This window comes from Eschrichtius robustus, chromosome 12 (assembly GCF_028021215.1).
Source record: "Eschrichtius robustus isolate mEscRob2 chromosome 12, mEscRob2.pri, whole genome shotgun sequence".
Taxonomy (NCBI): domain Eukaryota; kingdom Metazoa; phylum Chordata; class Mammalia; order Artiodactyla; family Eschrichtiidae; genus Eschrichtius; species Eschrichtius robustus.
In genome coordinates, this window is record NC_090835.1 from 68,759,471 (window position 1) to 68,785,927 (window position 26,457).

The 26,457-nt window shown below is 39.3% G+C and overlaps 1 protein-coding gene across 2 annotated transcripts in view; it reads right to left on the reverse strand.

Moving 5' to 3' along the window:
* Positions 1-25,949, reverse strand: part of ILRUN (inflammation and lipid regulator with UBA-like and NBR1-like domains) — a 114,108-nt gene extending 88,159 nt beyond the window's left edge. For both annotated transcript variants that reach the window (XM_068557346.1, XM_068557345.1), the window contains exon 1: positions 25,605-25,949. In XM_068557346.1, coding sequence (XP_068413447.1) covers positions 25,605-25,762 — 158 coding nt within the window. In that variant the 5' untranslated portion in view covers positions 25,763-25,949. The remainder of the gene's footprint in view (positions 1-25,604) is intronic.
* Positions 25,950-26,457: the final 508 nt, after the last annotated feature.

The following is a 26,457-nucleotide window of genomic DNA, read 5'->3' on the forward strand; positions in this document are numbered from 1 at the left end:
CCTTTCATCACATTTTCCCCTCACAATTTTATACTGGGACTATAGGCATACCTTGTTTTAATGGACTTGGCTTTATTGTGCTTTACAGAGAATTGCTTTTTTACAAATTGAAAGTCTGTGGCAATCCTGCTGCAGGCAAGTCTATCAGTGCGTTTTTCCAACAGCATTTGCTCACTTTGTGTCTCTGTGTCACATTTTGGTAATTCTCACAATATTTCAGACTTTTTCATTATTATTATATTTGTTATGGTGACCTGTGATCAGCAATCTATGATGTTTCTATTGTAATTGTTTTGGGATGCCACAAACTGTGCCCACATAAGACTGTGAACTTAATTGGTAAATGTGTGTGTTCTGACCATTCCACCAACTAGCCATTCCTCCATCTCGTTTCCTCTCCTTGGACCTCCCTATTCCCCGAGACACAATAATGTTGAAATTAGGTCGGTTGATAACTCTACAGTGGCCTCTAAGTGTTCAAGTGAAAGGAAGAGTCACACATCTCTCACTTTAAAAACTAGAAATGATTAAGCTTAGTGAGGAAGGCATGTCAAAAAACAAGACAAGCCAGAAGCTAGGTCGCTTATACCAAACAGCTAAGTTGTAAAAGCAAAGGAAAAGTTCTTCAAGGAAATGAAAAGTGCTACTCCAGTGAACACACGAATCATAAGAAAAGTGAGACAGCCTTATTGCTGATATGGAGAAAGTTTGAGTGGTCTGGATAGAAGATCAAATCAGCCACCACATTCCCTTAAGCCAAAGCCTAATCCAGAGCAAGGCCCTGACTCTCTTCAACTCTGTGAAGGCTGAGAGAGGTGAAGAAGCTGCAGAAGAAGTTTAAAGCTAGCAGAGGTTGGTTCTTGCAGTTTAAGGAAAGAAGCCCTCTCCATAACATAAAAGTGCAAGGTGAAGGAGCAAGTGCTGATGTAGAAGCTGCAGCAAGTTATCCAGAAGATCCAGCTAAGATAATTCATGAAGGTGGGCCACACTAAACAAGAGATTTTCAATGTAGACAAGACAGCCTTATATTGGGAGAAGATGCCATCTAGGACTTTCATAGCTAAGGAGGAGAAGTCAGTGCCTGGCTTCAAAGGACCGGCTTTCTTGTTAGGGGCTAATGCAGCTGGTGGCTTTACGTTGAAGCCAGTGATCATTTACCATTCTGAAAACTCTAGGGCCCTTAAAAATTATGCTCAATCTGCTCTGCCTGTGCTCTGTAAATGAAACAACAAAGCCTGGATGACTGTGCATCTGTTTGCAACATGGTTCACTGACCATTTCAAGCCCACTGTTGAGACTTACTGCTCAGAAAAAAAGATTCCTTTCAAAATGTTACTACTCATTGACGGTGCTCCTGGTCACCCAAGAGCTCTGATGGAGATATACAACGAGATTTTCATGTCTGCCAACACAACATCCATTCTGTAGCCATAGAGCAAAGAGTCATTTCTACTTTCAAGTCTTGTTCTTTAAGAAATACATTTTGTGAGGCTATGGTGAATCCTCTGATGCATCTGGGCAAAGTAAGTCCTTCTAGAAAGGATTCACCATTCTAGATGCCATTAAGAACATTTGTGATTCATGGGAGGAAGTCAAAATATCAGCATTAAGAGGAGTTTGGAAGCTGATTGCAACCCTCGTGGATGACTTTGGAGGGGTTCGAGACTTCAGCGGAGGAAGTAACTGCAGATGTGGTGGATGTAGCGAGAGAACTAGAAGCGGAGCCTGAAGATGTGACTGAATGGCTGCAATCTCAGAATAAAACTTTAACCGATGAGGAGTTAACTTTTTACGACGAGCCAAGAAAGTGGCTCCTTGAGATGGTATCTACTCCTGGTGAAGATGCTGTGAAGATTGTTGAAATAACAACAAAGGACTTAGAATATTACATAAACTTAGTTGATAAAGCAATGGCAGGGTTTGAAAGGACTGACTCCCAATTTGAAAGAAGTTCTACTGTGGGCAAAATGCTATCAAACAGCATTGCATGCTACAGAGAAATTGCTTGTAAAAGGAAGAGTCAGTCAGTGCAGCAAACTTCATTGTTCTCTTACTTTAAGCTGCCCCAGCCTTCAGCAACTCCCAAGCTGATCAGTCTGTAGCCATCAACAAGGAGGCAAGACCCTCCACCAGCAAGAAAGATTACAACTTGCTAAAGGCTCAGATGATGGTTAGCGGTTTTTGCCAATAAAGGATTTTTTAATTAAGATATGTACATTGTTTTCTTAGACATAATGCTATTGCACACTTGACAGACTACAGTATAGTCTAAACATAACTTTTACATGCACCGGGAAACCAAAAAATTCATGTGACTTGCTTTATGGCAATATTCAGTTTATTACGGTGGTCTGGAACCAAACCAGCTGTATCTCCAATGTATGCCTATATATCAATATAACAGAGGGCAGAGGAATGCCAACAACAAAAAAATGTATCATTTAGCCTATAGAGTGCAGGATCATGCAAATGTATACCTGGACCAATCAAGACCAAATTAGGGAAAGCACAGCTATCACCCAAAGACCTTCAGTTGGTGGGATAGGGCACCTGGGACAACAAAAGCCATAATTATGATAGCTGGACCTGACTAGGGGTCATCTCCCACGGGAGAGGGGGGATGAGAGCATTTGTAGTTGTTACTTGTTTGGCAATGCCCCCACTTGCACGTAGAACTCCTTAATACAGAGCGAGGTCATTCCAGAGTTGACGTGGGGGTGGGGACACCCAGAAATTTGGAACTGAAATTTAGAAAGAGTTTTTCTCATAGTATCTGGGCTATAAACTACACATTTGGGGGCTTTTGACAGTCACGGTTCTCTTCAGCAGAGACAGGAGACCACTGCAAACACCTAGATACAACATACATAGAAAGGAATCTGAAGGGTTTTTTAGTCCCTGGTTCCCGTTGTTCCTGGAAGCCCAAACTTATTCCTGCCTTTGGGTTCTGTGTAACATAGAAACATCCTTAAAATAGCCCCACCCCTTTAGCATTATCTAGTTGGAAGTAAGTTTGTTATCTGCAACATAATAATCCCAGATTAATTCAAAATTGTAGAGTGTGGTCCAGAGATAGAGTCTGCAAGTCTGGTGCAAAGTCTGTCACAAGAGACAGAAGAGGAACTGGAAAGGTAAATTAAAACTTAACTCAGATCCAGCAATCTACTTTTGGGTATATATTCAAAAGAACAGAAAACAGAGTCACAAAAAGAAATGTGCATATCCATGTTCATAGCAGCATTATTCACAATAGCCAAAAGATGAAAGCACATGTCTATCAACAGATGAAATGGATTAAAACACAATAGCCAAAAGATGAAAGCACATGTCTATCAACGGATGAAATGGCTTAAAATACACATGCAGTGAAATATTACTCAAACTTAAAAAGGAAAAACTGTCACATGCTGGAACATGGATAAACCTTGAGAACATTATGCTAATAAGCTGTCACAAAAAAGACAAATACTGTATTACTGTATTCACTTATATGAGGTATCTAGAGTAGTAATTCATAGAAACAGAAAGTAGAATGATGACTGACAGGGGCTAAGGAAAGGGGGAAATGAGGAGTTATTGTTTATGGGTAGAGAGTTTCAGTTTTGCAAGATGAAAAAGTTCTGGAGATTAACTGCACAACATGCTTAACACTACTGAACTGTACACTTAAAAATGGTTAAGATGATAAATTCTATGCTATGTGTATTTAACCACAATTTTTAAAAATTTTAATTAGGATGAGACCAATATGCTTCATTAAGAAATTTGGACTTAACTCCTAAGAGCAAAGGAGAGCATCTAAAGGTTAAAAAAAACAACTTTACTGAAGTACGACTTATGCAGCATAAAACTCACCCATTTCAATTGCACAATTCAATGATTTTTAGTAAAGTTACTGAATTGTAACACAATCACCATGTTTCAGAACATTTTCATCATCCCCACAATGTGTATATATGTTATGTTAATGGCACAGGGGAATTAAGGATGTTAATCAGGTGACCTGGACATAGCAACATTATCCTGGATTATCCAGGTGAACTCAATGTAATCACTTCCTTAAGTGTGAAAGAGGGAATTGGTAGACAGAACCAGAGAGAGAGCAGTGTGAGAAGGACCCAAACGACATGCTGGCTTTGAAGATGGAGAAAAGAGGCCATAAGCCAAGGTACGGTATGTGGCCCCTGGAAGTGGGAAAAGGCAAAGAAACGAACTCTCCAGCAAGAACACAGCCCTGATACACCTTTATTTTAGCCCAGTGAGACTCACTTTGTATTTCTGAACTCCATAACTGTAAAATCATAAATTGGTGTTTTTATAAACCACTAAGTTTGTGGTAATTTATTAACAACAGCAAAAAATTAATACAATGGTTATTCATTATATTATTCTTTCTACTTTACTATATGTTTGAAAATGTTCATCATACAAGAAAACTATGAATATAAAAAACTAAAAGCTTACAAATAAAAAGGTGCTACTTTCTGCTGAGTCATTTCCTTCATCATAACTCGGCTCTCAAGAACTCAATTATCCATTAAAGATGCACACTTAGAAGTTAACTCCTATTCTTCTTGCCTCCCGCCACCCCACCCCCGCCCCCGCCATGTAACTGCCATGGATACTTCCTAAAAAGGTAAATAATCACTAGGTTCAGTGCTAACTGAAATTTTTGAAGATACTAGAACAGAGTAGAAATGCGCAGAGTAGCCATGAAAATGTAAAATACCCAAAAAGTCCCAGAATGACAAACAGAAAACGTGATTCAAACAAAACTAACTTCATAAACAAAACCTGTGGTTTACTGTTGTTCATGAAACTTTCGTTGGGACATAATTTAAAGTAGCAGTTATGAAATGATCAAGTAAATCTATAATTAAGTATGGTTTTCAAAAGTGTGTTTACCTCACAAGGAACTTAGAATAAGCCAGCAATGGTTAAAATGCGTCTTATCCTACAGCTTAGTCAGAGATCTGTTTTCTAAAAAATACCAGGAACTTTTTTTTTATTTTTAAAAAAGGGAAAAGTGCCAAAAAGCTAAACTGTAAGCCAGCGTTCCACTCTCAAATCTAGCTGTTGTTTCTGCATACAGAGAAAAAAAATGCAGGGGCTTCGAAAAGAAATCACATACCTTTTACATATACCTTTGATTAAAATGCTCCACACCTGTCTTATATGTCTTGCCTAGAGATTTCCTGATGGTTGGTGTGCTACAGGGGCCAGCTTCAAAGCCTCTTCAGTTTCATCGCCCCTAAAGAACCACGCTGACCACACCATCTTTGGAGAACACAACCGTAAGCCTCAGCACACTTCACCTCCAAAAATGCATACTAGGGTACGTGTCTAAGACCCTATGTTATGAATCTTATTCTGTCCTCTAAAAACAAAAAGGTAAATAAAACTTGGCCAAGTTCTATGCAATATGATGAACAAAGCCAATGCAGTGTTATCATCACCACCAAATAATGTCACATGGCCTTAATGCCTACTCTGCTCATTCTGCAGCCAACCCATCTCCAAATACTCTGCAGCTATATTTGGCTGTTCTCTAGTACATGTGAGATAGGTACCTTAAAAAGCTACATACTTACAGCTGGAAGACTAAGTTAAATTGGACAGAACTTGAAAAAAGACTAGGATAAAGGCAGATTTTATCACAGCTCATAAACCTGAGAGGACCAGCTCCCCTTTTCTTTTACAAACTAATAAAACGACAGTATAAAAGATGTCAGATGCCATTTTTAGTAGTAACTAATCCCTGAGAACAAACAAGGAAAACAACATGTAAAGAATATTTCCTGTAAAAGTCCTATGACACTTGCAGACAGTCTCACATACTCTGTTAATGTTTTCATGTCTGGGCAACCAACTGCACATGAGAAGCAGTCAGGTTTGGACGGCTCATCCAACTATGGCATTTCTTTTACATTACAGAAGAAAAGGATTTTTAAAAATAGCTACTTTGCATGATACTGCATAATTACCACCAGTTAAATTACTATCAAAAAAAAAAAATCACAAAACCATCCAAACAAACACGGGGAAAAAAAACTAATTTGGTTTACAAAGAAAAACTAATAAAAGCTTAAGAAAAACCATTTCTGTAGCTTTTTCTTATTCCTTAAAAAGAGTGGTCTCTCAAAGAGAGAAAAGCAGCAAACATCCCCAAATAATGTAAACACAGTGAAAAAGTTTATGTATTTCAAGCTTCGCAAAGGTCAAGGAGATCTCTCTCTCTCTCCAGTACCGTTTCTTTGGATCCTCTGTGGCTTAGTGTAAGGTAAATATGCTAAGCTCAACACTATTAAGACAAGCAACCAAAATCTGCTTCATTCTCCATAAAATCCTTCATGACTCTGACAAGTTCCATTTAAAAATTAGCAATATCTTTACAAAAGACTGCGAACTAATAAACACAGAAGGAACAACAGAATTAGAAAGTTATCTTTTTGCAACCACTAGGCAATAAACAACTCAAGCAAGGATCATCAATGGATACTAAAACAGGAGAAAGATTGCTGGGGAAAAGGATATTCTCACAGTCTATCACAGATTACTTACTAATTACAAAGGAGAATAACAGGTGAACACTGTCTTAACTAAATACTCAAATTTAGCATAATAATGGGACAAAAGCAGATGCCTCCTGATGTGATGCAACAGAAGACACATTTCTAACAACAACAAAACGTTTAACCTGAATTTAACCATGAGGAAACAGACTAATCATCAATATGGGACACTCCAGAGGACAACTGGCCTGGACTTTTAAAAAATGTCAATGTCATAAAACAAGCAAATGGCAAAGGTGAGGGACTGTTCTAGATTAAAGACATGACAACCTAATATATCATGAGATGCTTGAGAAGACTCTGGATTTTTTTTAAAAAAGTTATAAAGGGCATCTGGGGAACAAATAGGAAAATCTAGATATGCACTGTATATTGGATAACACTATTATTTCCAGGCTAAATTCCTTGGGAGTGACAATGACATTGCAGATATGTAGGATGACGCCCTTGTTCTTAGAAGTTATCTGCTGAAGGACTAAGAGGTGAAATGTCATGATGTCTGCAATATATCTCAAATGGTTCAGGGAAGAAAAATAAAATAAAATCCAGAGAGAGAACTTTCACACATTGCTGGTGGGAATGGAAAATGGTAGTTACTTTGGAAAAGAGTTTGGCAGTTTCTTAAAAAGACATAATTTTACAATACAAAATAGCAATCAATTCCTAGGTATCTACCCAGAAGAAATTAAAACATACATCCAAAGTCTTGCAAATGAATGTTCATAGCAGTTTTATTCATAATAGCCAAGTAGAAAAAATCCAAATGTCCATCAACTGGTAAATGGATAAACAAAATGTGGTATATCCATGCAATGGAAAATTACTCAGCAATAAAAATACTGATACACGCTAAAACATGGATAAACCTCATAAACAAACACTAACTGAAAGAAGCCAGATACTAAAGACCACTTATGGGACTTTCCTGGTGGTCCAGTGGGTTAAGAATCCATGCTCCCAATGCAGGGGGCCTGGGTTCAATCCCTGGTCCAGGAACTAGATCGCACATGCATGCCACAACTAAGAGTCCACATGCTGCAACTAAGAGTTCACGTGCCACAACTAAAACATGCCGCAACGAAGATCCCACGTGCCACGACTAAAACCTGGCGCAACCTAAATAAATAAATAATTTTTTTAAAAAAGACCCCTTATTATATGATTCCATCGATATAAAAAGTAAAAGAAAAGGCAATTAGTTAGAGACAGAAAAAAAATCAGTGTTTGCCTGAGGCTGGAAGTAGGAATGGTGATTAACTATAAACAGGCAGGCAAAGCCTTCTTAGAATGATGAAAATATTATACAACTGGATTGTAGTGATGGTTGCTCAGTTCTGTAAACTTACTAAAAATCATTCAATTATCTATTTTAAATGGGTTAATTTATGATATGTAAATTATACTTCATTGAAAATACTTAAAAAGTAAAGCAGATACGGTAAAATGGCAATTATACAGGTATTCATTGTGCTAATCTTTCAACTCTTCTATAGTTTTAAAAGTCTTCAAAATAAAAAGCTGGGGGACAGACAGAATGAACTCTGCACAGCACATACACTCACCCCAAAATTAGTGTTTCTAACTGTAGATTACCTAAAAGAAGTAAAGGACAGAGAACAACTCTGATACATTTAGGATTAAATAAAAGAAGAACATATTGGAACCTAGGGCAAATTTTTATCTAAGGATGTTTAACAATGTTTTCTCTACTTAGGTATTATTTTTTCCTAATTACACAAGTAATACATATTCATTATAGAAAATGTAAGAATTAAAGTGAAAAAGAAAATAAAAAACAACTTCATAATCTCATAGCCAGAGATAAGTATTTGTAGTTTGTTTTTTATCCTTCAGGTAAATGCAGATCCATTTTGGCGAAGGAAAGCTATCTAAATACAACATCATCACAACTTGATCAATTATTCAATTGGTATACTAAAATTTTACATCATATCCAGACAATCACATAAATCGTAAGAATAAAAAGGCAGAATAAAAAATTTTAGATCCAAATCCAATACTTCCTTTCAGCTTCCAATTAAAAATTTCAGGGACTTCCCTGTGGCTCAGTGGTTAAGAATCCGCCTGCCAATGCAGGGGACACGGGTTCGAGCCCTGGTCCGGGAAGATCCCACATGCCTCAGAGCAACTAAGCCCGTGTGCCCCAACTACTGAACCTGCGCTCTAGAGCCCATGAGCCACAACTACTACTGAAGCCCACGCGCCTAGAGCCCGTGCTGCGCAACAAGAGAAGCCACTGCAATAAGAAGCCTGCACACCGCAACGAAGAGTAGCCCCTGCTCGCCGTAACTAGAGAAAGCCCACGCACAGCAACAAAGACCCAATGCAGCCAAAACTAAATTAACTAATTAAAAAAAAAATTTCACACACTAGCCTCAGCTCTCTCCCAAAACCCTCCTAAAATGTAGGTATAGTTCTACAGATTGAATGAACATTTGTGTCCCCCCAAAATTCATTGTGAAACCCTAACTCCCAATGTGATGGTATTAGGCAGTGGAGCCTTTGGGAGGTGATTAGGTCACAAGGGTAAAGCCCTCACGAATGGAATTAGTGTCCTTATAAAAGCCATCACAGAGAGCTCCCTTGCCCCTTCCACCACATGGGGTTACAGTGAAAAGTCAGTCATCCGTAAACCAGGAATTGGACCCTCACCAGACATTGAATCTGCTGGTACCCTGACCTTGGACTTCCCAGCCTCCAGATATGTGAGAAATAAATCTCTGTTGTTTATCAAGCCACACAATCTATGATATTTTTGTTATAGCAGCCTGAATGAAGAAAAATGCGGGAAAAAGTCAGAAATTCACAAGGACCAAATGAACAAGTGAGGAGGCAATATTTGGGTGGCTAGAAAGCAGACAGACAAGTGGTAAATGACTTAGCCAACCTGAGAAAGATGACTCCTCCTCGGCCAGCAGTGGGAACAAGTAGAGAAGCAATCCAACTTAAAATGAGGATTCCCCAAAAGGTTCAGAAATTAAGAGCACCAGGTACCCTACAAGTGAAGGTAAAGACATGGATAAAAACAGAAGTTATGCATTTGCCTAAACTATGCATCAGACCTCAGATCCTCAATACAGTCTAAACACTGCATAGCTGGTGACTGCCCCACCCTGGAGGAAATGGGTGGAGCTGTTAAGCCCTCATTTAACAAACCCTGCAGTCAGGCCCACAACTTTCAAACAACTTTTTGTGTCCTACTCTTAAATACGAGTAGATAGCTAATAAACAGCAAGTACATAAGGTAAAGTATCTAATATGATAGAAAAAAACTAAAGCAAGCAAACAGAAAAGGCAACCTGAAGAAAAACAACACTGAGGAGATCTCAGAAAAGAGAGCAAAAATTTTGTCAAAAGCTTAAAAGAGGGGAAAAAAAAGATAAGACAGAGGACCAGAACAGAAAATCCAGTGTCTGAAAAATAGGAGAGCTAAGAAAAGAGAACAGAGAAAATGAAGAGGAGGAAATCAAAGAATTAATTCAAGAAAATTTCTAAGATCTAAAAAAAACAAAACAAATGAACAAACACAACAAAAGAGAAACAGAGGTATAGACAGAGAGAACAAACAGGTGGTGGCAAGGAGCGGGGGTAGGGGGAGGAAAGAAATAGGTGAGGGAGATAAGAGGAACAAACTTCCAGCTGCAAAAAAATGAGCCACAGTTATGAAATGTACAGTGTGAGGAACATAATCAATAACTATGTAATATCTTTGTATGGTGACATATCATAACTAGACTTATCAGACTTATTGTGGTGATCATTTTGAAATACATAAAAATAGCAAATCACTATATTGTGTAACAGGAACTAACATAGTGCTATTGTAGGTCAATTATACTTCAAAAACAAACAAACTCATTGAAAAAGAGATCAGATTTGTGGTTACCAGAGGCGGAGGGGGGAACTGCAGGAAGGCAGTCAAAAGGTACAAAATCCCAGATATAAGATAAATAAGCACTAGGGATGTAATGTACAACATGATGAATATAATTATCATTGCTATATGTTATATATGAAGGTTAGTAAGAGACTAAATTCTAAGAGCTCGCTCACAAGAAAAAATTTTTTTCTATTTCTTTAATTTTGTATCTATATGACATGATGGATGTTTACTAAACTTACTGTGATAATCATTTCATGAGGTATGTAAGTCGAATCATTATGCTGTACACCTTAAAGTTATACAGTGGTGTAGTATCTCAATAAAACTGGAAAAAAAAAAATAAGAAACATTCCAAGAACAGAGGACAGTTTCCAGACTAAAAGAGCTCCCCAAGGCTAAGCACAATATATGAGAACACAGGCTGAAATGCATCATTGTCAAATTTCAGGACACTGGGGACACAGCAAAGTTACCAAAAGCTTCCAGAAAGGGAAAAAACAGAATTCATTCAAAGAACAAAGAATCAGAACAGCATCACATTTCAACATTTCCACTGAAAAACACAAAACAAAGGAACAGTGCCTTCAAAATTCTGAGAAAAATACTTCCAATCTTCAAATCGCTACCTAACCAAACCTGGGATTATCAACTAAACACAAGAGTAAAATACAGTTTCAGAATACGAAAGTCTCAAATTTTATCTCCTCTGCACTCTTAGGAAGTTTAAAAAAATGGGGTCCAGAAAACAGGGGTTCCAACAAAGTAGGGAAAGTATGAAAGAAATCCCCGGGGTACCAGGGGAGCTGTGAGCAGACCTAGAGTTCTACCAGTCCAGTCATAGTGGGTCAAACACTGTGGAAGACTTCTTCACAAAGATAAAACCAACAGAACACCTGAAGTGTCTAAACCTACTGAGAATAGATTCATAGATAGTAAGGAGTTTGAGGATAACTTAGTTTAAAAAATCTGATCCAGGACTTCCCTGGTGGAGCAGTGGTTAAGAATCCGCCTGCCAATGCAGGGGACACGGGTTCGAGCCCTGGTCTGGGAAGATCCTACATGCCACGGAGCAACTAAGCCCGTGCGCCACAACTACTGAACCTGCACTCTAGAGCCCGCGCTCTAGAGCCCACGCGCCACAACTACTGAGCCTGCGTGACACAACTACTGAGTCCGTGCACCTAGAGCCCGTGCTCCACAACAAGAGAAGCCACCGCAATGAGAAGCCCACGCACCGCAACGAAGAGTAGCCCCCGCTTGCCACAACTAAAGAAAGCCCGCACGCAGCAACGAAGACCCAACAATAAATAAATATATAAATAAACAAATAAATATTTTTTAAAAACAAAATCTGATCCCTATACAGAAAAAACAGAATTTTCTGTATATCCTGTATACAGATGTTGTCTACAGATGTTGAACTATAATGCTGTACACCTGAAACTTAATAAATAAAGCATTTTAAAACTATCTAAGAAACTGAGCAAACCAAAAAATCAAGACAATGATTCCCCCTAGGGCAGCAAAAGATTGTGCAGAAAAGGAAGATGAATCCCAGTACACTAATGGCTCAAGTGTCAATAAGGATTTAAATAGTTAAAACAACATAAACACTGAAAACTGATTTAACCAAATCACAAATAATTAAAATGGGAGCATTAGAGAGAGGGTGAGTGTAACTGAAAATTACCATGTGCTGGGTACAGCTCTAAATCTTTACACATATTAATTTATCCAATCCTCAGGTAAAAACTGATATTGTCCTTATATATAAGGAACCAAGGCACAGAGACAGTAAAATAACTTGCCGAAGGTCACACAGACAGTAAATAGCAGAAGCTTTGAACTTTGCTCTTTACCACCACATTGGCTCTCACAGAATAACATCCTCATCTCCCTGTGGGAAGTCAACAGATAATGGTCAAAACAGAAAAGAAAAAAAAAAAAAATCAATAGAGGTAAAAACCCAAAAAATCAGCTGAAAGAATTTAAAAAGACTGCCTTTGGAAATGAGTAAGAAAAAAGGACTCTAGAATCCCTGGTTCCTTTTAACAAGCCTGTAGAACTACCTTACCCTTTAAACTATGTGCCTTTATAATGCAGATAAAATGAAAATTATAAGAAGAAAATGTACTTCCCTTTAAAAATATTTTTTAAGTGAACATTAAAATTCTTATTCAACCTTAGAAAACCGGACATACACACCAGTACAACAGAGGAAGAATCTCAAAACCAAGCCCAAATATATACATAAGCATTTGATATATGATAAAGATAGCATTTCAAATCATTGGGGGGAAATGTAAATTTCACAATAAATGGGAAAACTGACTAATCATCTGAAAAACATGTTAGATATCAACCCCAGCACACTGCCAAACAAGTTTCATCTGTATAAAAAATTTATATGTAAATTATGCAATCATAAAGAAAACAGAGGTGAATAATTATATAACGATTAGGTGGGGGAAGGATTTCTAAGCATGAAACCAAAAGCAGAAATCAAAAAGGAAAAGACTGCTGGATTCAACTTCACAAAAATTCACCAAAAAACTTCTACACAGTTAAAACAAAAATCATAAATCATGTTAAAAGACAAACTGGAGGAAAGGTAAGTATTTAATAAGCTATTTTCCTTAATATGCAAATAGCTCACACAAATCAATGAAAAAAAGAATAACAATCCAATAGAGGTAGACAGAAAAACACACAAAAAAGTCACAGAAAAATACAAATGGCCTCAACAAAGCTGGGGGGCAAGGGGGGATACAAATGGCCAATAAGTATAAGGAAAGATGCCCTACCTCACTCATAATTAAAGCAATACAAATTAAAATGAATAATATATTTAACCTATCAGACCAGCAACAATGTAAAGACCATTCTTCCATGGCTAAGAGGGTGGCAAAACAAGCACTCTTGTATACTGACAGTAAAAATGAAAATTGGTACAATAAAATTGGTACATTTGAAGTGAATTTGATACTACCTATCAAAATTTATACTGGCCATACACCTAGCCCCAGCAATCCCACTTCTAGGACTGTATCCACAAGTTTGTATCAAGATACCTATACCAGAGCAGCTTTATAAAAGCAAATACCTAGAAACGAACTGTCCATCAGTAAGGAAGTGGTTAAACAAAATGTGGTCAGCCACAATGGAATACCATGTATCCATTAAAAAAAAAGAAAAAGAATGTCCACATTGTAAAGTTAAACAAGCTAACCTAAGAACAGTATGTATAGTGTGATTCCATTTGTGTGTGTGTTTTAAAGTAAGAAGGGGATAAGACCTCTATACGTGAGATGGTGCACCTACGTATCCTGCTCTCCCAGTTAAAAAAATCTTGACAACTGAGGTGGATGATTGACCTGAAATGGCTTGGCCTAAAGTCCATACTCAACAACATATTAAAGTTTGTTTTAAAGCATTGAGGAGGGGAACATTTCTATATCCATGTAAAGGAATATTGTGAAGCCTTTAAAATAAAAGTACAGAATCATATTTATTAAGAATGGAGAAATGGGGACTTGCCTGGTTGTCCAGTGGTAAAGAATCTGCCTTACAATGCAGGGAACGCGGGTTCAATCCCTGGTCAGGGAACTAAGATCCCACATGCTGCAGGACAACTAAGCCCGCATGTCACAACTACTGAACTCATGTGCCTCAACTAGAAAGCCTGCGTGCCACAAACTACAGAGCCCACACGCTCTGGAACCTGAGCGCCACAACTACAGAGCCCACGCGCCCTGGAGCCTGCGGGCCACAACTAGAGAGAGAAAACATGCCGCCACAACCAGCAAGAAGCCCGTGCGCCGCTACGAAAGATCCCGCATGCCTCAACAAAGATCCCACGTGCCGCAACTAAGACCCGACAAGCCAAAAATAAGTAAATAAATAAATAATTAAATAAATAAATCTTTAAAAAAAAAAGAATGGAGAAATGGTCATATTTTTAAGTGAAAACAGACTACAAGTAGTGTGTATATTGGTTGAAGGGTATCCCCCTGAATTCATGTCCTTCCAGAACCTCAGAACCATGATCTTACTTGGAAACAGAGTCTGTGCAGACATAATCAGTTAAGATGTGGTCATACTAGATTAGGTTGGGTCCAAAATCCAAGTGGCTGGTTTCCTTCTAAGGAGACACATACTCCCACCCACCCACTCCCTACCCCCCCCAACACACACACACACACACACACACACACACACCACACACACACACACACACACACACACACACACACACAGAAGACGGTCATGTGACTTCTGAGACAAACTGGAGTGATGCATCTACAAGCCAAGGAACACCAAGAAACGCCAGGAGCTATCAGAAGCTAAGAAGAGGTAAGGAAGAATTCTTCCCCAAGAATCTTCAGAGGGAGCATAGCCCTGGCCACGCCCTGAATTCAGACTTGCAACCTCCAGAACTGTAAGAGAATAAATTTGTTTTAAGCCACTCAGCTTGTGGTAATTTGTTATGGCAGTCCTAGAAACCCATACAGTGTGTAAAACACAACAATCAGGAGCACAGACTCTGGTCCCAGGCTGCTTATACTTGAATCCTATTTCTACCATTTATTACCCACATAACTTTAGGTAAGTTATTTAACTTCACTGAGTCTCTAATCCTTTTCTGTAAAATGAAGATAACAGTATTTATTTCCCAGAATTATTATGAACATTAAATTATATATTAAACTTAATCACTTAAAACAATACCCAGAATATAGTAAATACTCCACTTTTGTAAAGCAAACACAGGTACACACACACACAATAGTATTAAAAGGATATAGATCAAAAGGTTAAAATTGCTTATTTCTGGGTCCCATGAGTATGGCTTATTTTTTTCTTTTTTCTTTTTGGTATTTTCTAGCTTATATGCAGTAAGATCTATGTCATAATACAATTGATACTATTTTTTAATTTTAAAATATTTTAAAGGCAGTAGTTCCCAGTTACAGGCGTATGCAAACCCCATCCCTCGGCTAATGATTTCACTACTCAAAGTCTGTTATCGAAGTATTTTTTTAATTAAAAAGCAAAATTTACTTTAGAAGATAAGTGCTGACCACAAAGCATTTTAGAAGCACATCGTGTATCATTCAATCAATCATTAGTAAGCTGTTGCTACATAATAGGCTATGAATCACTGACCTCAAGCACAATAATTCAAGTTCAAACTCCTGGAAACACTGTACAGACCCGAGGCTCAAACATTTTAAGAAAACGTAACCATTCATTTTTAAAAGTGAGTCTTTTCAAACCCAGTACATAGTAAATTCAATGAAGCTGAGTTCCATATTTGGAATAAACTGCTACCCCTCCCAAGACATACATTAACTTTGGCAAATCATTAGAAAATCACTTACAAAATCAATTACCCTTCCATAGAGTGAAAAATGTATTAGTGTTATCTGTACAAGGTGGTTTAATAAAGAGTTAAAGTGAGTTTCAGTTCTGTGTTTTGGGTCCCTAAAAAGTTCAAATTATGAAATGTGTTCTCTGACAGTACCTCATAAGTAAATTCAGATGAGCTCACTGCTAGATTGTTTAACACATTTTGCTCTTAACACAGCAAAACAAAGGTTTAATAAGTATAAGTAATCACTAGATGAGAGTCTGTTAATACAATGAAGGAATTTTACTATATTTGAAGAGACCAAATCCACCACTGCACGGGTTTTTTACTGCTTTTCGTTGGTTTTTATTATGTGTTTTTTTATTGAAGTACAGTTGATTTACAATATATCAGTTTCACCACTGCATTGTCAATTTAAAAAGTGTATCTATTTGATCATCCTATCCAAGTACCTTGACAGCTAATTCACTGCCCATTGAAGCAAAGAAGGTGCAAGAGATATGGTACCCACTAGTCTGGATAGGAAGAATAATTATTCAAATAGCAATACCACTGCTATTAAGTTTTTATATACATTTAATTTTTTATATACACATATACATATACACACATGCATAAAAAATTACCTGTGTATACGTACAAAAGTCTATAGACATGAACATTTTCTAAAAGGTACAGAAGAAATAGTAGTGGCTATATCTAGAAAGGGGAGGGGATTTTTGCTTTTCACTATTCATCCACAGGTTGCAAATTAGCGGCCCAAGGACCACATCCCACCTACAGATGTAGTTTATTTGGCCCACACAATGTTTTAAAAGTATTTAAAATAGTTGCCAACGTTTGAAAATCAGGAAATTTCCCATAAAAATCTGAATTTCTGGCTTCTCTTGAAAAAATGGAAAAATCTAAGAACGCTGGGCCCTCATTCCAGCATGGCAATATTTGACTTAAGGCAAGTATCAGACATCCTCTTTATAAAAGGCAAGTGCTTTCTAGCTCACGCATACTTCAACTGTTCATGTCCCCCACCTGGCATCTATAAGCATTTTAGTTTGCAATTCCTGTTTAGACCCTTCTAAATTATTTGAACTTACTATGTGCTTATACTGCTTTTTACAGTTTTTCCTCAATAAAAAATACTGGCAAAGATCCAGGAGAACTTCAGAGATTTTACAAAATATTTTTCTCCATTCATATCTAAATAACTGTTACCTAACTTTGACTAATAATACATTCTCTCATAAACTGATTACAAAAAATATTTAGTATAAGGAGACATGCCTGGAAAGGTAGGTATATAACAAGGTGGGGCCAACCTGCAGAGGGCTCAGATTGCTTCCAGAAACAATATTCTTGTTGTTACTTAAATTTCAATTTGCTTTCATGCCATGTATGCCCAAATTAAACCTACAAACCAAAGAGCCTGAAAAGAAGCTTAGTTTATAGAACTTGTTTCTTCTAACAGCACTAGACTTCAAGACTTCCATAAAAACAAAATCTTTATTCCCACCTACCTTCAGGTACTACTTCAACAAATATTTATTGAGCACCTACTACATACAAAGTGTTGCATCAGACGCTAAGGAAGAAACAAAGGCCGTTAGGGGACATTTTCCTCTCCAGGCTGTGTATAGTATATGATAACCGTTATTAAAAAGGCAAGAGTGCAGTTCAGAGAAGACAGCACTACCAAGAATTCGTGTCCCAATTTCAAAAAAAAGCAATAGGATTTCATGAGGTATAAAGAAAGGAAATAACAGTATTCTAGGTAGAAGAAAAAAGTTAAAAATTGGGAAAGCAAAAGTATGTGTGGGAAATGAGCAGCCGGCCAGCTAGAACGGGGCGGAGAGGAGCAGGATATCCATCACAAAAGATATGCTGGATCAATCTATGGAAGGTCCTGAATGTCAAGCTAAAGCTCTCTGCTCTTTACCTGGTCCGCAACAAGGCACAAAGGTTTCTGAGAAAAGAAGGGCCCTGATCAAAGCTGTGATTCAGAAAGACTGACCTGGTAGGGGTATGTCCACAAAATGGACTGGAAGGAGGAGAACCTGGTGCAGAAAACCAATTTGGAGACTATTCCTATGTTACCCTGTTAAAGTGGTAACATAATCTATATAAGCTAAGGTGATGGCAAGGAGAATGGAAAAAAGAGACAGTTGGGAGGTGCACTGCAGAGTGGAAATGAGCTGGGTTTGGCAAATGATCTGGGGTATCCAGGAAAGAGAGGGCACTGGAAATAACACAGTTCAAGCCTTATGTCTGGAAGACCACTGTAGCTATTAATGAAACAGGAAAAAGTCAGAAAGAAAAGCTGAAGGATTGGGGGCGGGGAGGATTGACCTTTTGAACATACATTTAGTTTTTGGTGCCAATAGAACATGCACAAATTTTTTCCCCCATCAGAAAACCTGGCACATTTTTCTGGCCCAATTTTCAATGGTAGCCAAAGCAAGCACAGTACATATTTAATACAAGTAAAGGATATATTTAATGCAGAGTCAATGAGAAGCCAATTCCAGAGCATATAATATGATCAAAATTAAACTCTACAGAATGAAGATGGACTCCCACCTCAACCATATGCAAAAATTAACTCAAAATGGATCAGTGACCTAAATATAAGAACTGAAACCATAAAACTCTTAGAAGAAAACATAGAGGTAAATCTTCATGATCCTGGATTGGCATAAATTATTAGCTATAACACCAAAAGCACAAGCAACAACAAAAAATTAAATAAATTGGACATCACCAAAATTAAAAACATTTATGCATCAAAGGACATTAACAAGAAAATTTTAGAAACAATCCATAGAGGATTTCCCTGGTGGTGCAGTGGTTAAGAATCCGCCTGCCAATGCAGAGGACATGGGTTCGAGCCCTGGTCTGGGAAGATCCCACATGCCGCAGAGCAACTAAGCCTGTGTGCCACAACTACCGAAGCCCGCGCGCCTAGAGCCCGTGCTCCGCAACACGTGAAGCCACCACAATGAGAAGCCCATGCACCGCAACGAAGAGTAGCCCCTGCTCATCGCAAGTAGAGAAAGCCCACACACAGCAACGAAGACCCAACGCAACCAAAAATAAATAAATAAACAGATTTTTTAATTATGTAAAAAAACAATCCACAGAATTGGAGAAAATATTTGCAAATCAAATATCTGATAAGGGTCTAGTATCTAAAATATATAAAGAACCCTTATAACTGAACAACAAAAAGACAAACAGTCCAGCTAAAAAACCAGCAAAGGACTTTCATAAACATTTCTCCAAAAAAGATATACAAATGGCCAACAAGCATATGAAAAGACATTCAATACAATTAGTAATCAGAGAAATGCAAATCAATCTCACAATGAGGTACCACTGCAGACTCACTATAATTTAAAAAAGCAAAATAAGTGTTGTCAAGTTTGTAGGAAAATTGGTACAGACCCTCAAGCATTGCTAGGGGAATGTAAATGATTCAGCCACTGTGGAAAATAGTCTGGTGGCTCCTCAAAAAGTTAAATATAGAATTACCATATGACCCAGCAATTCAACTCCTACATATATACCCAAAGAAATGAAAACAGGTACTCAAACAAGTATACCTAAACGCATGTTCACAGCAGTGCTATTCACAATAGCCAAGAGGTAGAAATGGCTCAAATGTCCACCAATGGATGAATGGACAAACTGTGGTATACACATACACTGGAATATTAAACAGCCATTAAGAGGAATGAAGTACTGATACATGCTATACACAACACGATGAAGCTTGAAAGAAGCCACACACAAAAGGAAAAATATTTATGATTCCATTTATATGAAATATCCAGGATAGATACATCCATAGAGAAAGAATTCAGATTGGTGGTTGCCAGGGGCTGGGGGGAGAAGGGAATGGAAAGCAACTTCTTGATGGGTGCCGAGTTTCCTTTTGCAGTGAAGAAAATGTTTTAGCTAGACAGAGGTGTGGTTGCACAACATTGTGAACACACTAAATACCACTGAATTGTTCACTTTACTGTGGTTCAATTTTATGTCAATTTCAGCCCAATTTTTTAAGAAACCAACAATATTCCAAAGCAAAAATAAAAATAAGCTCCATCTCTTGTCACTTCTGATCCCATGAACCACATTCTTGCCAAGCCAATCTTCCAGAGAGCTCTGCTCCAATTGCTCCTTCCTGGTTTCACTCAGGAAATATCCTCCACCTAACATTACACAACTTTTCCATCAATTCAAATCCCAACCATTTCAAACCTTCTAAGAAAGCAACCTGCCCACAGTAAGCACTCAATATTTGTGAATCACTGGTTCTGTTTGATTCAGTCCATTCCTACCTGTTCTGAAATTTTACTCAGTTAATTCAGCATTAACATATGAATGCTGCTTCCTTATTATCCCCAAACTTTTTCTCATAGTTTCAGGCATGTTCTTTTCCTGTTAGAGAGCAAATTATGATAGAGGCTGTCTTCTGCTTTTGTATTACACTATATGCCAGGGGTCTATCCAAAATACGTTTCTTTAAATACTGTCTGGTTGAGGGAATTCCCCAGTGGTCCAGTGGTTAGGACTTGGTGCTTTCAAGGCCGGGGCCCAGATTCAATCCCTGGTGGGGAACTAAGTAAGATCCCGTAAGCCTTGTGACCAATAAATAAATAAATAAATACTGTTTGGTTGAGTTTTTGCTGTTATGTGCTAGACAAACTGGGGTGGGCGAGTCGGAAGACAAGAGATGGTAAAGAAACAACTCCACCCACCCTGGCGATAATGGAGATTAGTTCTGACTTGATATATAATCAGAAATGCAAGTGCCACAGCATTTGAACAGTAAAAAGACTTCCTGCAGGACAACAATGTGCTTTTTACCGTGTTCCTTTTAAAACTAAAATGAATCTTGATGCTCTGTTTGTAAACTATTTTATATTATACCCAGAGTCCCAACCTGTGTGTGCCACTCAAAAAAGGCCAAAAAAAGTGGGAAAGAAGAAGGTCCAAACCAAGAACTCCCAACCTTCTTAAAAATGCAATAGCGTGCACAACACTCTGTCATTGTTACGCAACCCTTCCTACTCTCTTCCTAAAGCTGCTGCTTGGCACACATTTTTAAAGGAAACCATTATTAATATCATGTTTTATCTGTCATAAAGAGACTTTTCCTAGACGCATACATATAAACCAGAGAGTGGATCAGAAACTCATTTAGCATGCAGGTGACTGAGAAATGGATTAAGATCAGGCAGAGGAGGCACTGTGAGATCAGATAGGATGTACAACTGATTTTCACGTCCAGATTCTGATTTCACTTCATTGCATAGTGGTTATACCTTCATTTTATCCAGAAAGGGTGCCTCTGACAATACTGAGAAAGTCAATAGGACATTATTTTACAAAAATGTTTTTCCTGAGTTATTTTTCTAGAAAACATCTGTTGTATCCATGATGGGCGTGTGTAGTGTTCCAAAAAATACACGCTGCTTCCCGAAGATACCTGAAGGCAACCTAGGATGTTGCAAAACTTTTGCAGTTTTGCACCAAAACTGCAAAGCACTAGCTTAATGAATAGGAGGGACAGAAACAACCAACATTGTCTATATGCTGGTCAAAGATAATTTACTTACCCCTATAATGAGAAATAACTCCTACGTTAACATTCTCTAAAAAATCTACAAGTGTTATTTGCTTCTTGTCACAAACACTAAAGAATAACTCACTTTGAAAACATAACAGAGACAAGTGACTTTGAGGGCCACAACTGAATTTAAAATCTCATGTAACACTGAACTGTAAATTTAAAATTGACTAAAAATGGTAAATTTTACGTTATGTACATTTCACCACTATTAAGCTCTCCTCTCAATCCTGTTGGTTTCCACTTAAAAATATATATAAATCTATCAGACTACATTAAAGAGTGAGAAACCATTAAACTGAATGTGTTAAAATGACAAATGGTTGAAAATTTCTAGTGATTTGTATTAATAGAAGCTTTCTGACCTCTTAAGGAACGTGTTTATTAGATATTCTTCATCTCCAAGGAGGACACAAGCAAATGAAAAAAGCTTAATTACAGTAAGAAAGATTCAGTTTTGACATAATTCTAACTAGAAAGGTAATTAAACACTACCATAAGGTATCATGCAAATCTCTGCCCTCAGGAATGCAAGAATAAGCTATCTTGGAAGGGTTATATGCAATTTTGCAGGAAAAACTGGAATGAACTAGAGAATCTTAAGCCAGCTTCCAGTTTTAGAATTCCAAGTTCTATACTCACAGCCCAAAAGTGTCTTTGCAAGACATTCCACCTATAGAAAGTTATTCTAATCTATAAGTCATTTCAGTTTAGCTTCAGATATTGGGTTCCTTCACCACACCATTTACGCGCTTTATGTACTTAGTTAGGAACTAAAAATTAACTACTTTTTTAAGAGTCAGTTCCACCAATCTCCAGCAGCATAGCTGCCAGCTCAGGTATAAACAGTACAAAACTGAAATAATACTGGGTTCTAAATTAAATAGAAATATCTATATAATGCATATCCAACCTAAGACTAAAAAAAAAAAAAAAAAATCTATGTTTACACGGTAGGTAACTTATAAGGCCAACACACTCAATTTAGCCAATTTTCAACAGCTTTTTAAAAAGTTGTTTGTTACCAATAACAAAAATAAATTCTTACTTTTGAAAACAAACCTTTCCAAGTAGGGTTTCATTTTAGAAGACTCGTGGCCTTCATTTTAAAATAATCATTTTTATTTTACCACATTATTTTTTAACAATCACTAGACAACTGAATGGTGGTTATTTATTACAACCCAAAGCAGGCACTTATAAAGTCACAGGAGGGTTAATCATCTCAAATTCAACAGGTTAACCACAGCAATTTGAGAGAAATTTTGGCAACCTGTACCGGGACTATCTCGACAGTTTCCAAAGTCAGACATTAAATGACACTTAAAAACAATACATTTCTATGTGAAATAGATAGCTAGTGGGAAGCAGCCGCATAGCACAGGGAGATCAGCTCAGTGCTTTGTGACCACCTAGAGGGGTGGGATAGTGAGGGTGGGAGGGAGACCCAAGAGGGAGGAGATGTGGGGATATATGTATATGTATAGCTGATTCACCTTGGAAACTAACACACCACGGTAAAGCAATTATACTCCAATAAAGATGTTAAAAAAAAAAATTTCTAGACTTTAGATATTTATTTAACACACAAATATTTTGACCAGGTATGCATTCATGTATGTATTTTAACTAGATTTTATTAATTATGATGAGTATTTGTTTAAAACAAAGACAAATTTAGCCAGGTCAACATAGGAATCAAAACACAATATTGGATTATGAAACTAACTGCTTTCATTAGAAAGAAAAGCATAACAAGCCTTACTTCCTTCAGTTCACAAATTTTTCATTTTATAATCAAAGAAAAGAAAGAACATGACTTCTACAGTCAAAAAATAAGGTAACGTACTTAAAGCTGAGTTATCACTTAATTGCCTGGATTCCTAAGAAGCTACTGACTTCTGTTTTAAAACCAGAATACATTTTTTAATGGCTCACTCCTTTGTTCAGGAATGCTGATATCACCTTGTTTTATACAGAGATAACATCTCATCAGAACACATGCTACTCAGTGTCATTGAGCTTAATAATTTTTATATAAAATTCAAATAAAATTTTTATAATGCAACCATAATTATTTTTTTTTCTCATCCACACTGGGCCTCACCTTTCACAACACTTAAAAACAAACAATCTTAGATGTTAAACACACACACCTCAAACATATAAAGTTCATTACATTGTTTCTGTAGCCATTAATAATTGTACTAATACTGACTCTAAAAAACTAAAAACTTATTAGGGCAGGATTTAAATGGTACAACTCACAAGAGGGTGGGGAGAAATAATGATCCTCCCCTACCAAACTGGCAGCAACAATATACCAAGTCTCTTATGCTGAACTAGTGTAAACAAGGAAGAAAAGGAGCTGGGGGTGGGAAGCAGGCAGGCAAGGGTACAACCCTCCTCAAGATATAGCTTTACTTCTAAATCTCACCAGTGTAGTACCTCTTCTTGGTGTTTTCAATAACCCCTGTCACTCTCTATTAAACACATAGGCTGGTGTTCAGAAAACTACTGCAGGCTGTAGTCCCTGTCTGAGATCATCCCGGACTTAAAAGATACAAGTGGGGATCACAAATGCTTCTTTAATTATAAAGACTATTAATTATAAAGACTATCTCCTGCATTCAAAGAGTTTCCTAAACATCTAGAAACTCAATCCCACTCTTACTATAACAATCAACTTTAAAGATAAACAACAAGACCTACCAATGATGCTGCACAGAAAAAAATTCACACGTCACCACAGCTATAAGGCTCCCATTAATAAGATGGGCATCATTCAGGATAGGGCTCGATGAGTAACGGGATAAAGACTAAGCTTACAGCCTCTTTTTCTGGCATTGCTTGAGGCATCCAGTGGACAGGGAATAAAGGGGAGGCTGGTTGTATAAGTGATGCCAAGAGAAACAAGATTCCACATGCCCAACACAGAGAGCAAAGGGCAATCATCTCATGGCTTTCCAACCAAAGAAAGATGAGTTGTTTCACCTGAAATCCTTTCAAAGGAAGTCTAATGGTCTCCACTTGATCACTCACCCTGAGCGAACTCAACAACCCCTCCTCAAAGAACAAAGGGAAGCCTTGCTTATCAAAAATAGCAAGTGCTCCACCCAAAGCCAAGAAATACTCCTTTAGTCTAAGTTGTCATGGTCTTCTGTCCCAATTCAGTCTTCTAAAAGGAAACTCCAAGCCAAAAATACTTGGTTCCGAGCCTAAGTCAAGTTCTCCATTTTCCCAAACATCTACCAACCAGCTTTCTTTCCGGTAAGCCCCTCTGGATAAGCCCCTCTCCATTCCCGCATTCTGGAGCCCAGGGTTCCAATCCCCTCAGAAAGTTCTCTCCCCCAAGATAAGCTCTCTCCTTCACTTTTCCTAAGGTTTCTCCCACACCCTGCCCCAGGTCTAGCACTCCCGGTCCTCCATTAGCGGATCCCACTAGTAGATCCCACCGCTCCCTGGCACAGCTCTTGGGAAAGTCATCTTTCTTACCGTACTCACTTGTCCTCCCCCATAAAGTTTTTCCCTTTTCTTTATCTGTCCTCGAATGGACACACACACACACACACACACACACACACACACACACACATCTGCTCTTCTCAGCTCTTAACTCCCAAGTCTCACCCGCGCGCCAGGTTCTTGCATAGTACCTAATTCTCTCCCTGTTTCCCCTCATCTCTGTCATCCTCAGCCCCTAACTCCATACCCCAAGCTTTTGCCCACTCCCCAAATTCAGATTTTCTGTGCTTTTTACTCTTAGCCAACACCACAGCGCTCTTCCTCACAGGTCGACCCCGTGCCTCGATCCTCAAGTCTTTCCCCCTCTTCCCGCGTTCCTCGGCCGCTAATACTCCGCAGAACCTCAGGAGTAACCCCCGCCCATCTCCCTTCCGCCTCTCCTGCCCTCCACGGACCCCAACTCTCCTCATACATCCCCCTCCATCCCTGCTCGGCCCCCAAATTTCTTCCAGGCCCCTAGGGTTCCCCACACTCCCTCCCCGCCCCGGAAAGGGGGTACCCCTCAGTGCCCGACCGTCCCGCCCGGCCGCCGAGCTTGGGTGTCCCTTCCCTTCCCCTCGGGGCCCCGAGGCCGCTGCCAGGGCTGGCGCGGCGGGGCCGGCTCACCAGTTGGTCATGTCCAGGAAGAAGGCGCAGCCGGCCGGGTTGAGCTGGAAGCCGAGCAACCGCTGGAACTCGGAGATGAGCACGTCCTTGTCGGTGGTGCCCAGGCAGCTGAACTTCTGCATCAGCTCGGGGTCCAGGTCCACGTCCATGCCCTCCATGGCTGGGGCCGGACACTCGCTTCCCCGCCTCCTCACAACTGAGCCGCCGCCGCGCCGCCGGGCCCGGGGACCGGGAGGGGGCCCGCTGCTAGCTGGTGTCGCGACCCCGCTCCTCTGAGGTAGGCCCCGGGCCTCTCACCGCCTCATAGGGGTAAACTCACTCAGCCACTCACTCACTCTCGCGCTCCCCCCCCTCCCACCCCCCCCCAGTGCCGCCGCCTCCGCCGCCGCCGCCGCCTCTAGCTTCTATGCCGCCTCCGCCTCCTCCCGCGCCGCGCCCACTGCGCAAGCGTCGCTCGCCTAGCCCCGCCCCTTCCTCTCCCGGAGGCCCGCCCCTCTGTGGCGTCAGAACCCCGTGACGTCCCCCGCGTGACCTCACCGCGGTGGAGCGAGGGGCGGGCAGTGGGAAGGAGGAAGGGGACGGCCGGGCGGCGCGGGGAGGTGACTCCTGGCCTGACCTTTTCCTCGCCCCGCCCCCACGCTGAGGGGGAGGAGTTAAAGCCCGGGGTTGGCGGGGAAAAGCTCCGGGATCTTCTTGTACGACAACGGCGGCGTGTGGGAGGTGAGGAAACTGAAGTCGGGGAAGAACAGAGGCCAGGGCAAGGTCAAGTACCAGATGGCACACAAGACCCAGACCTCCCAGCCAGGGCTTTGCCCCTCGCTCTGGAAGGACTTGTTTGCATAAGTTTCTAGAG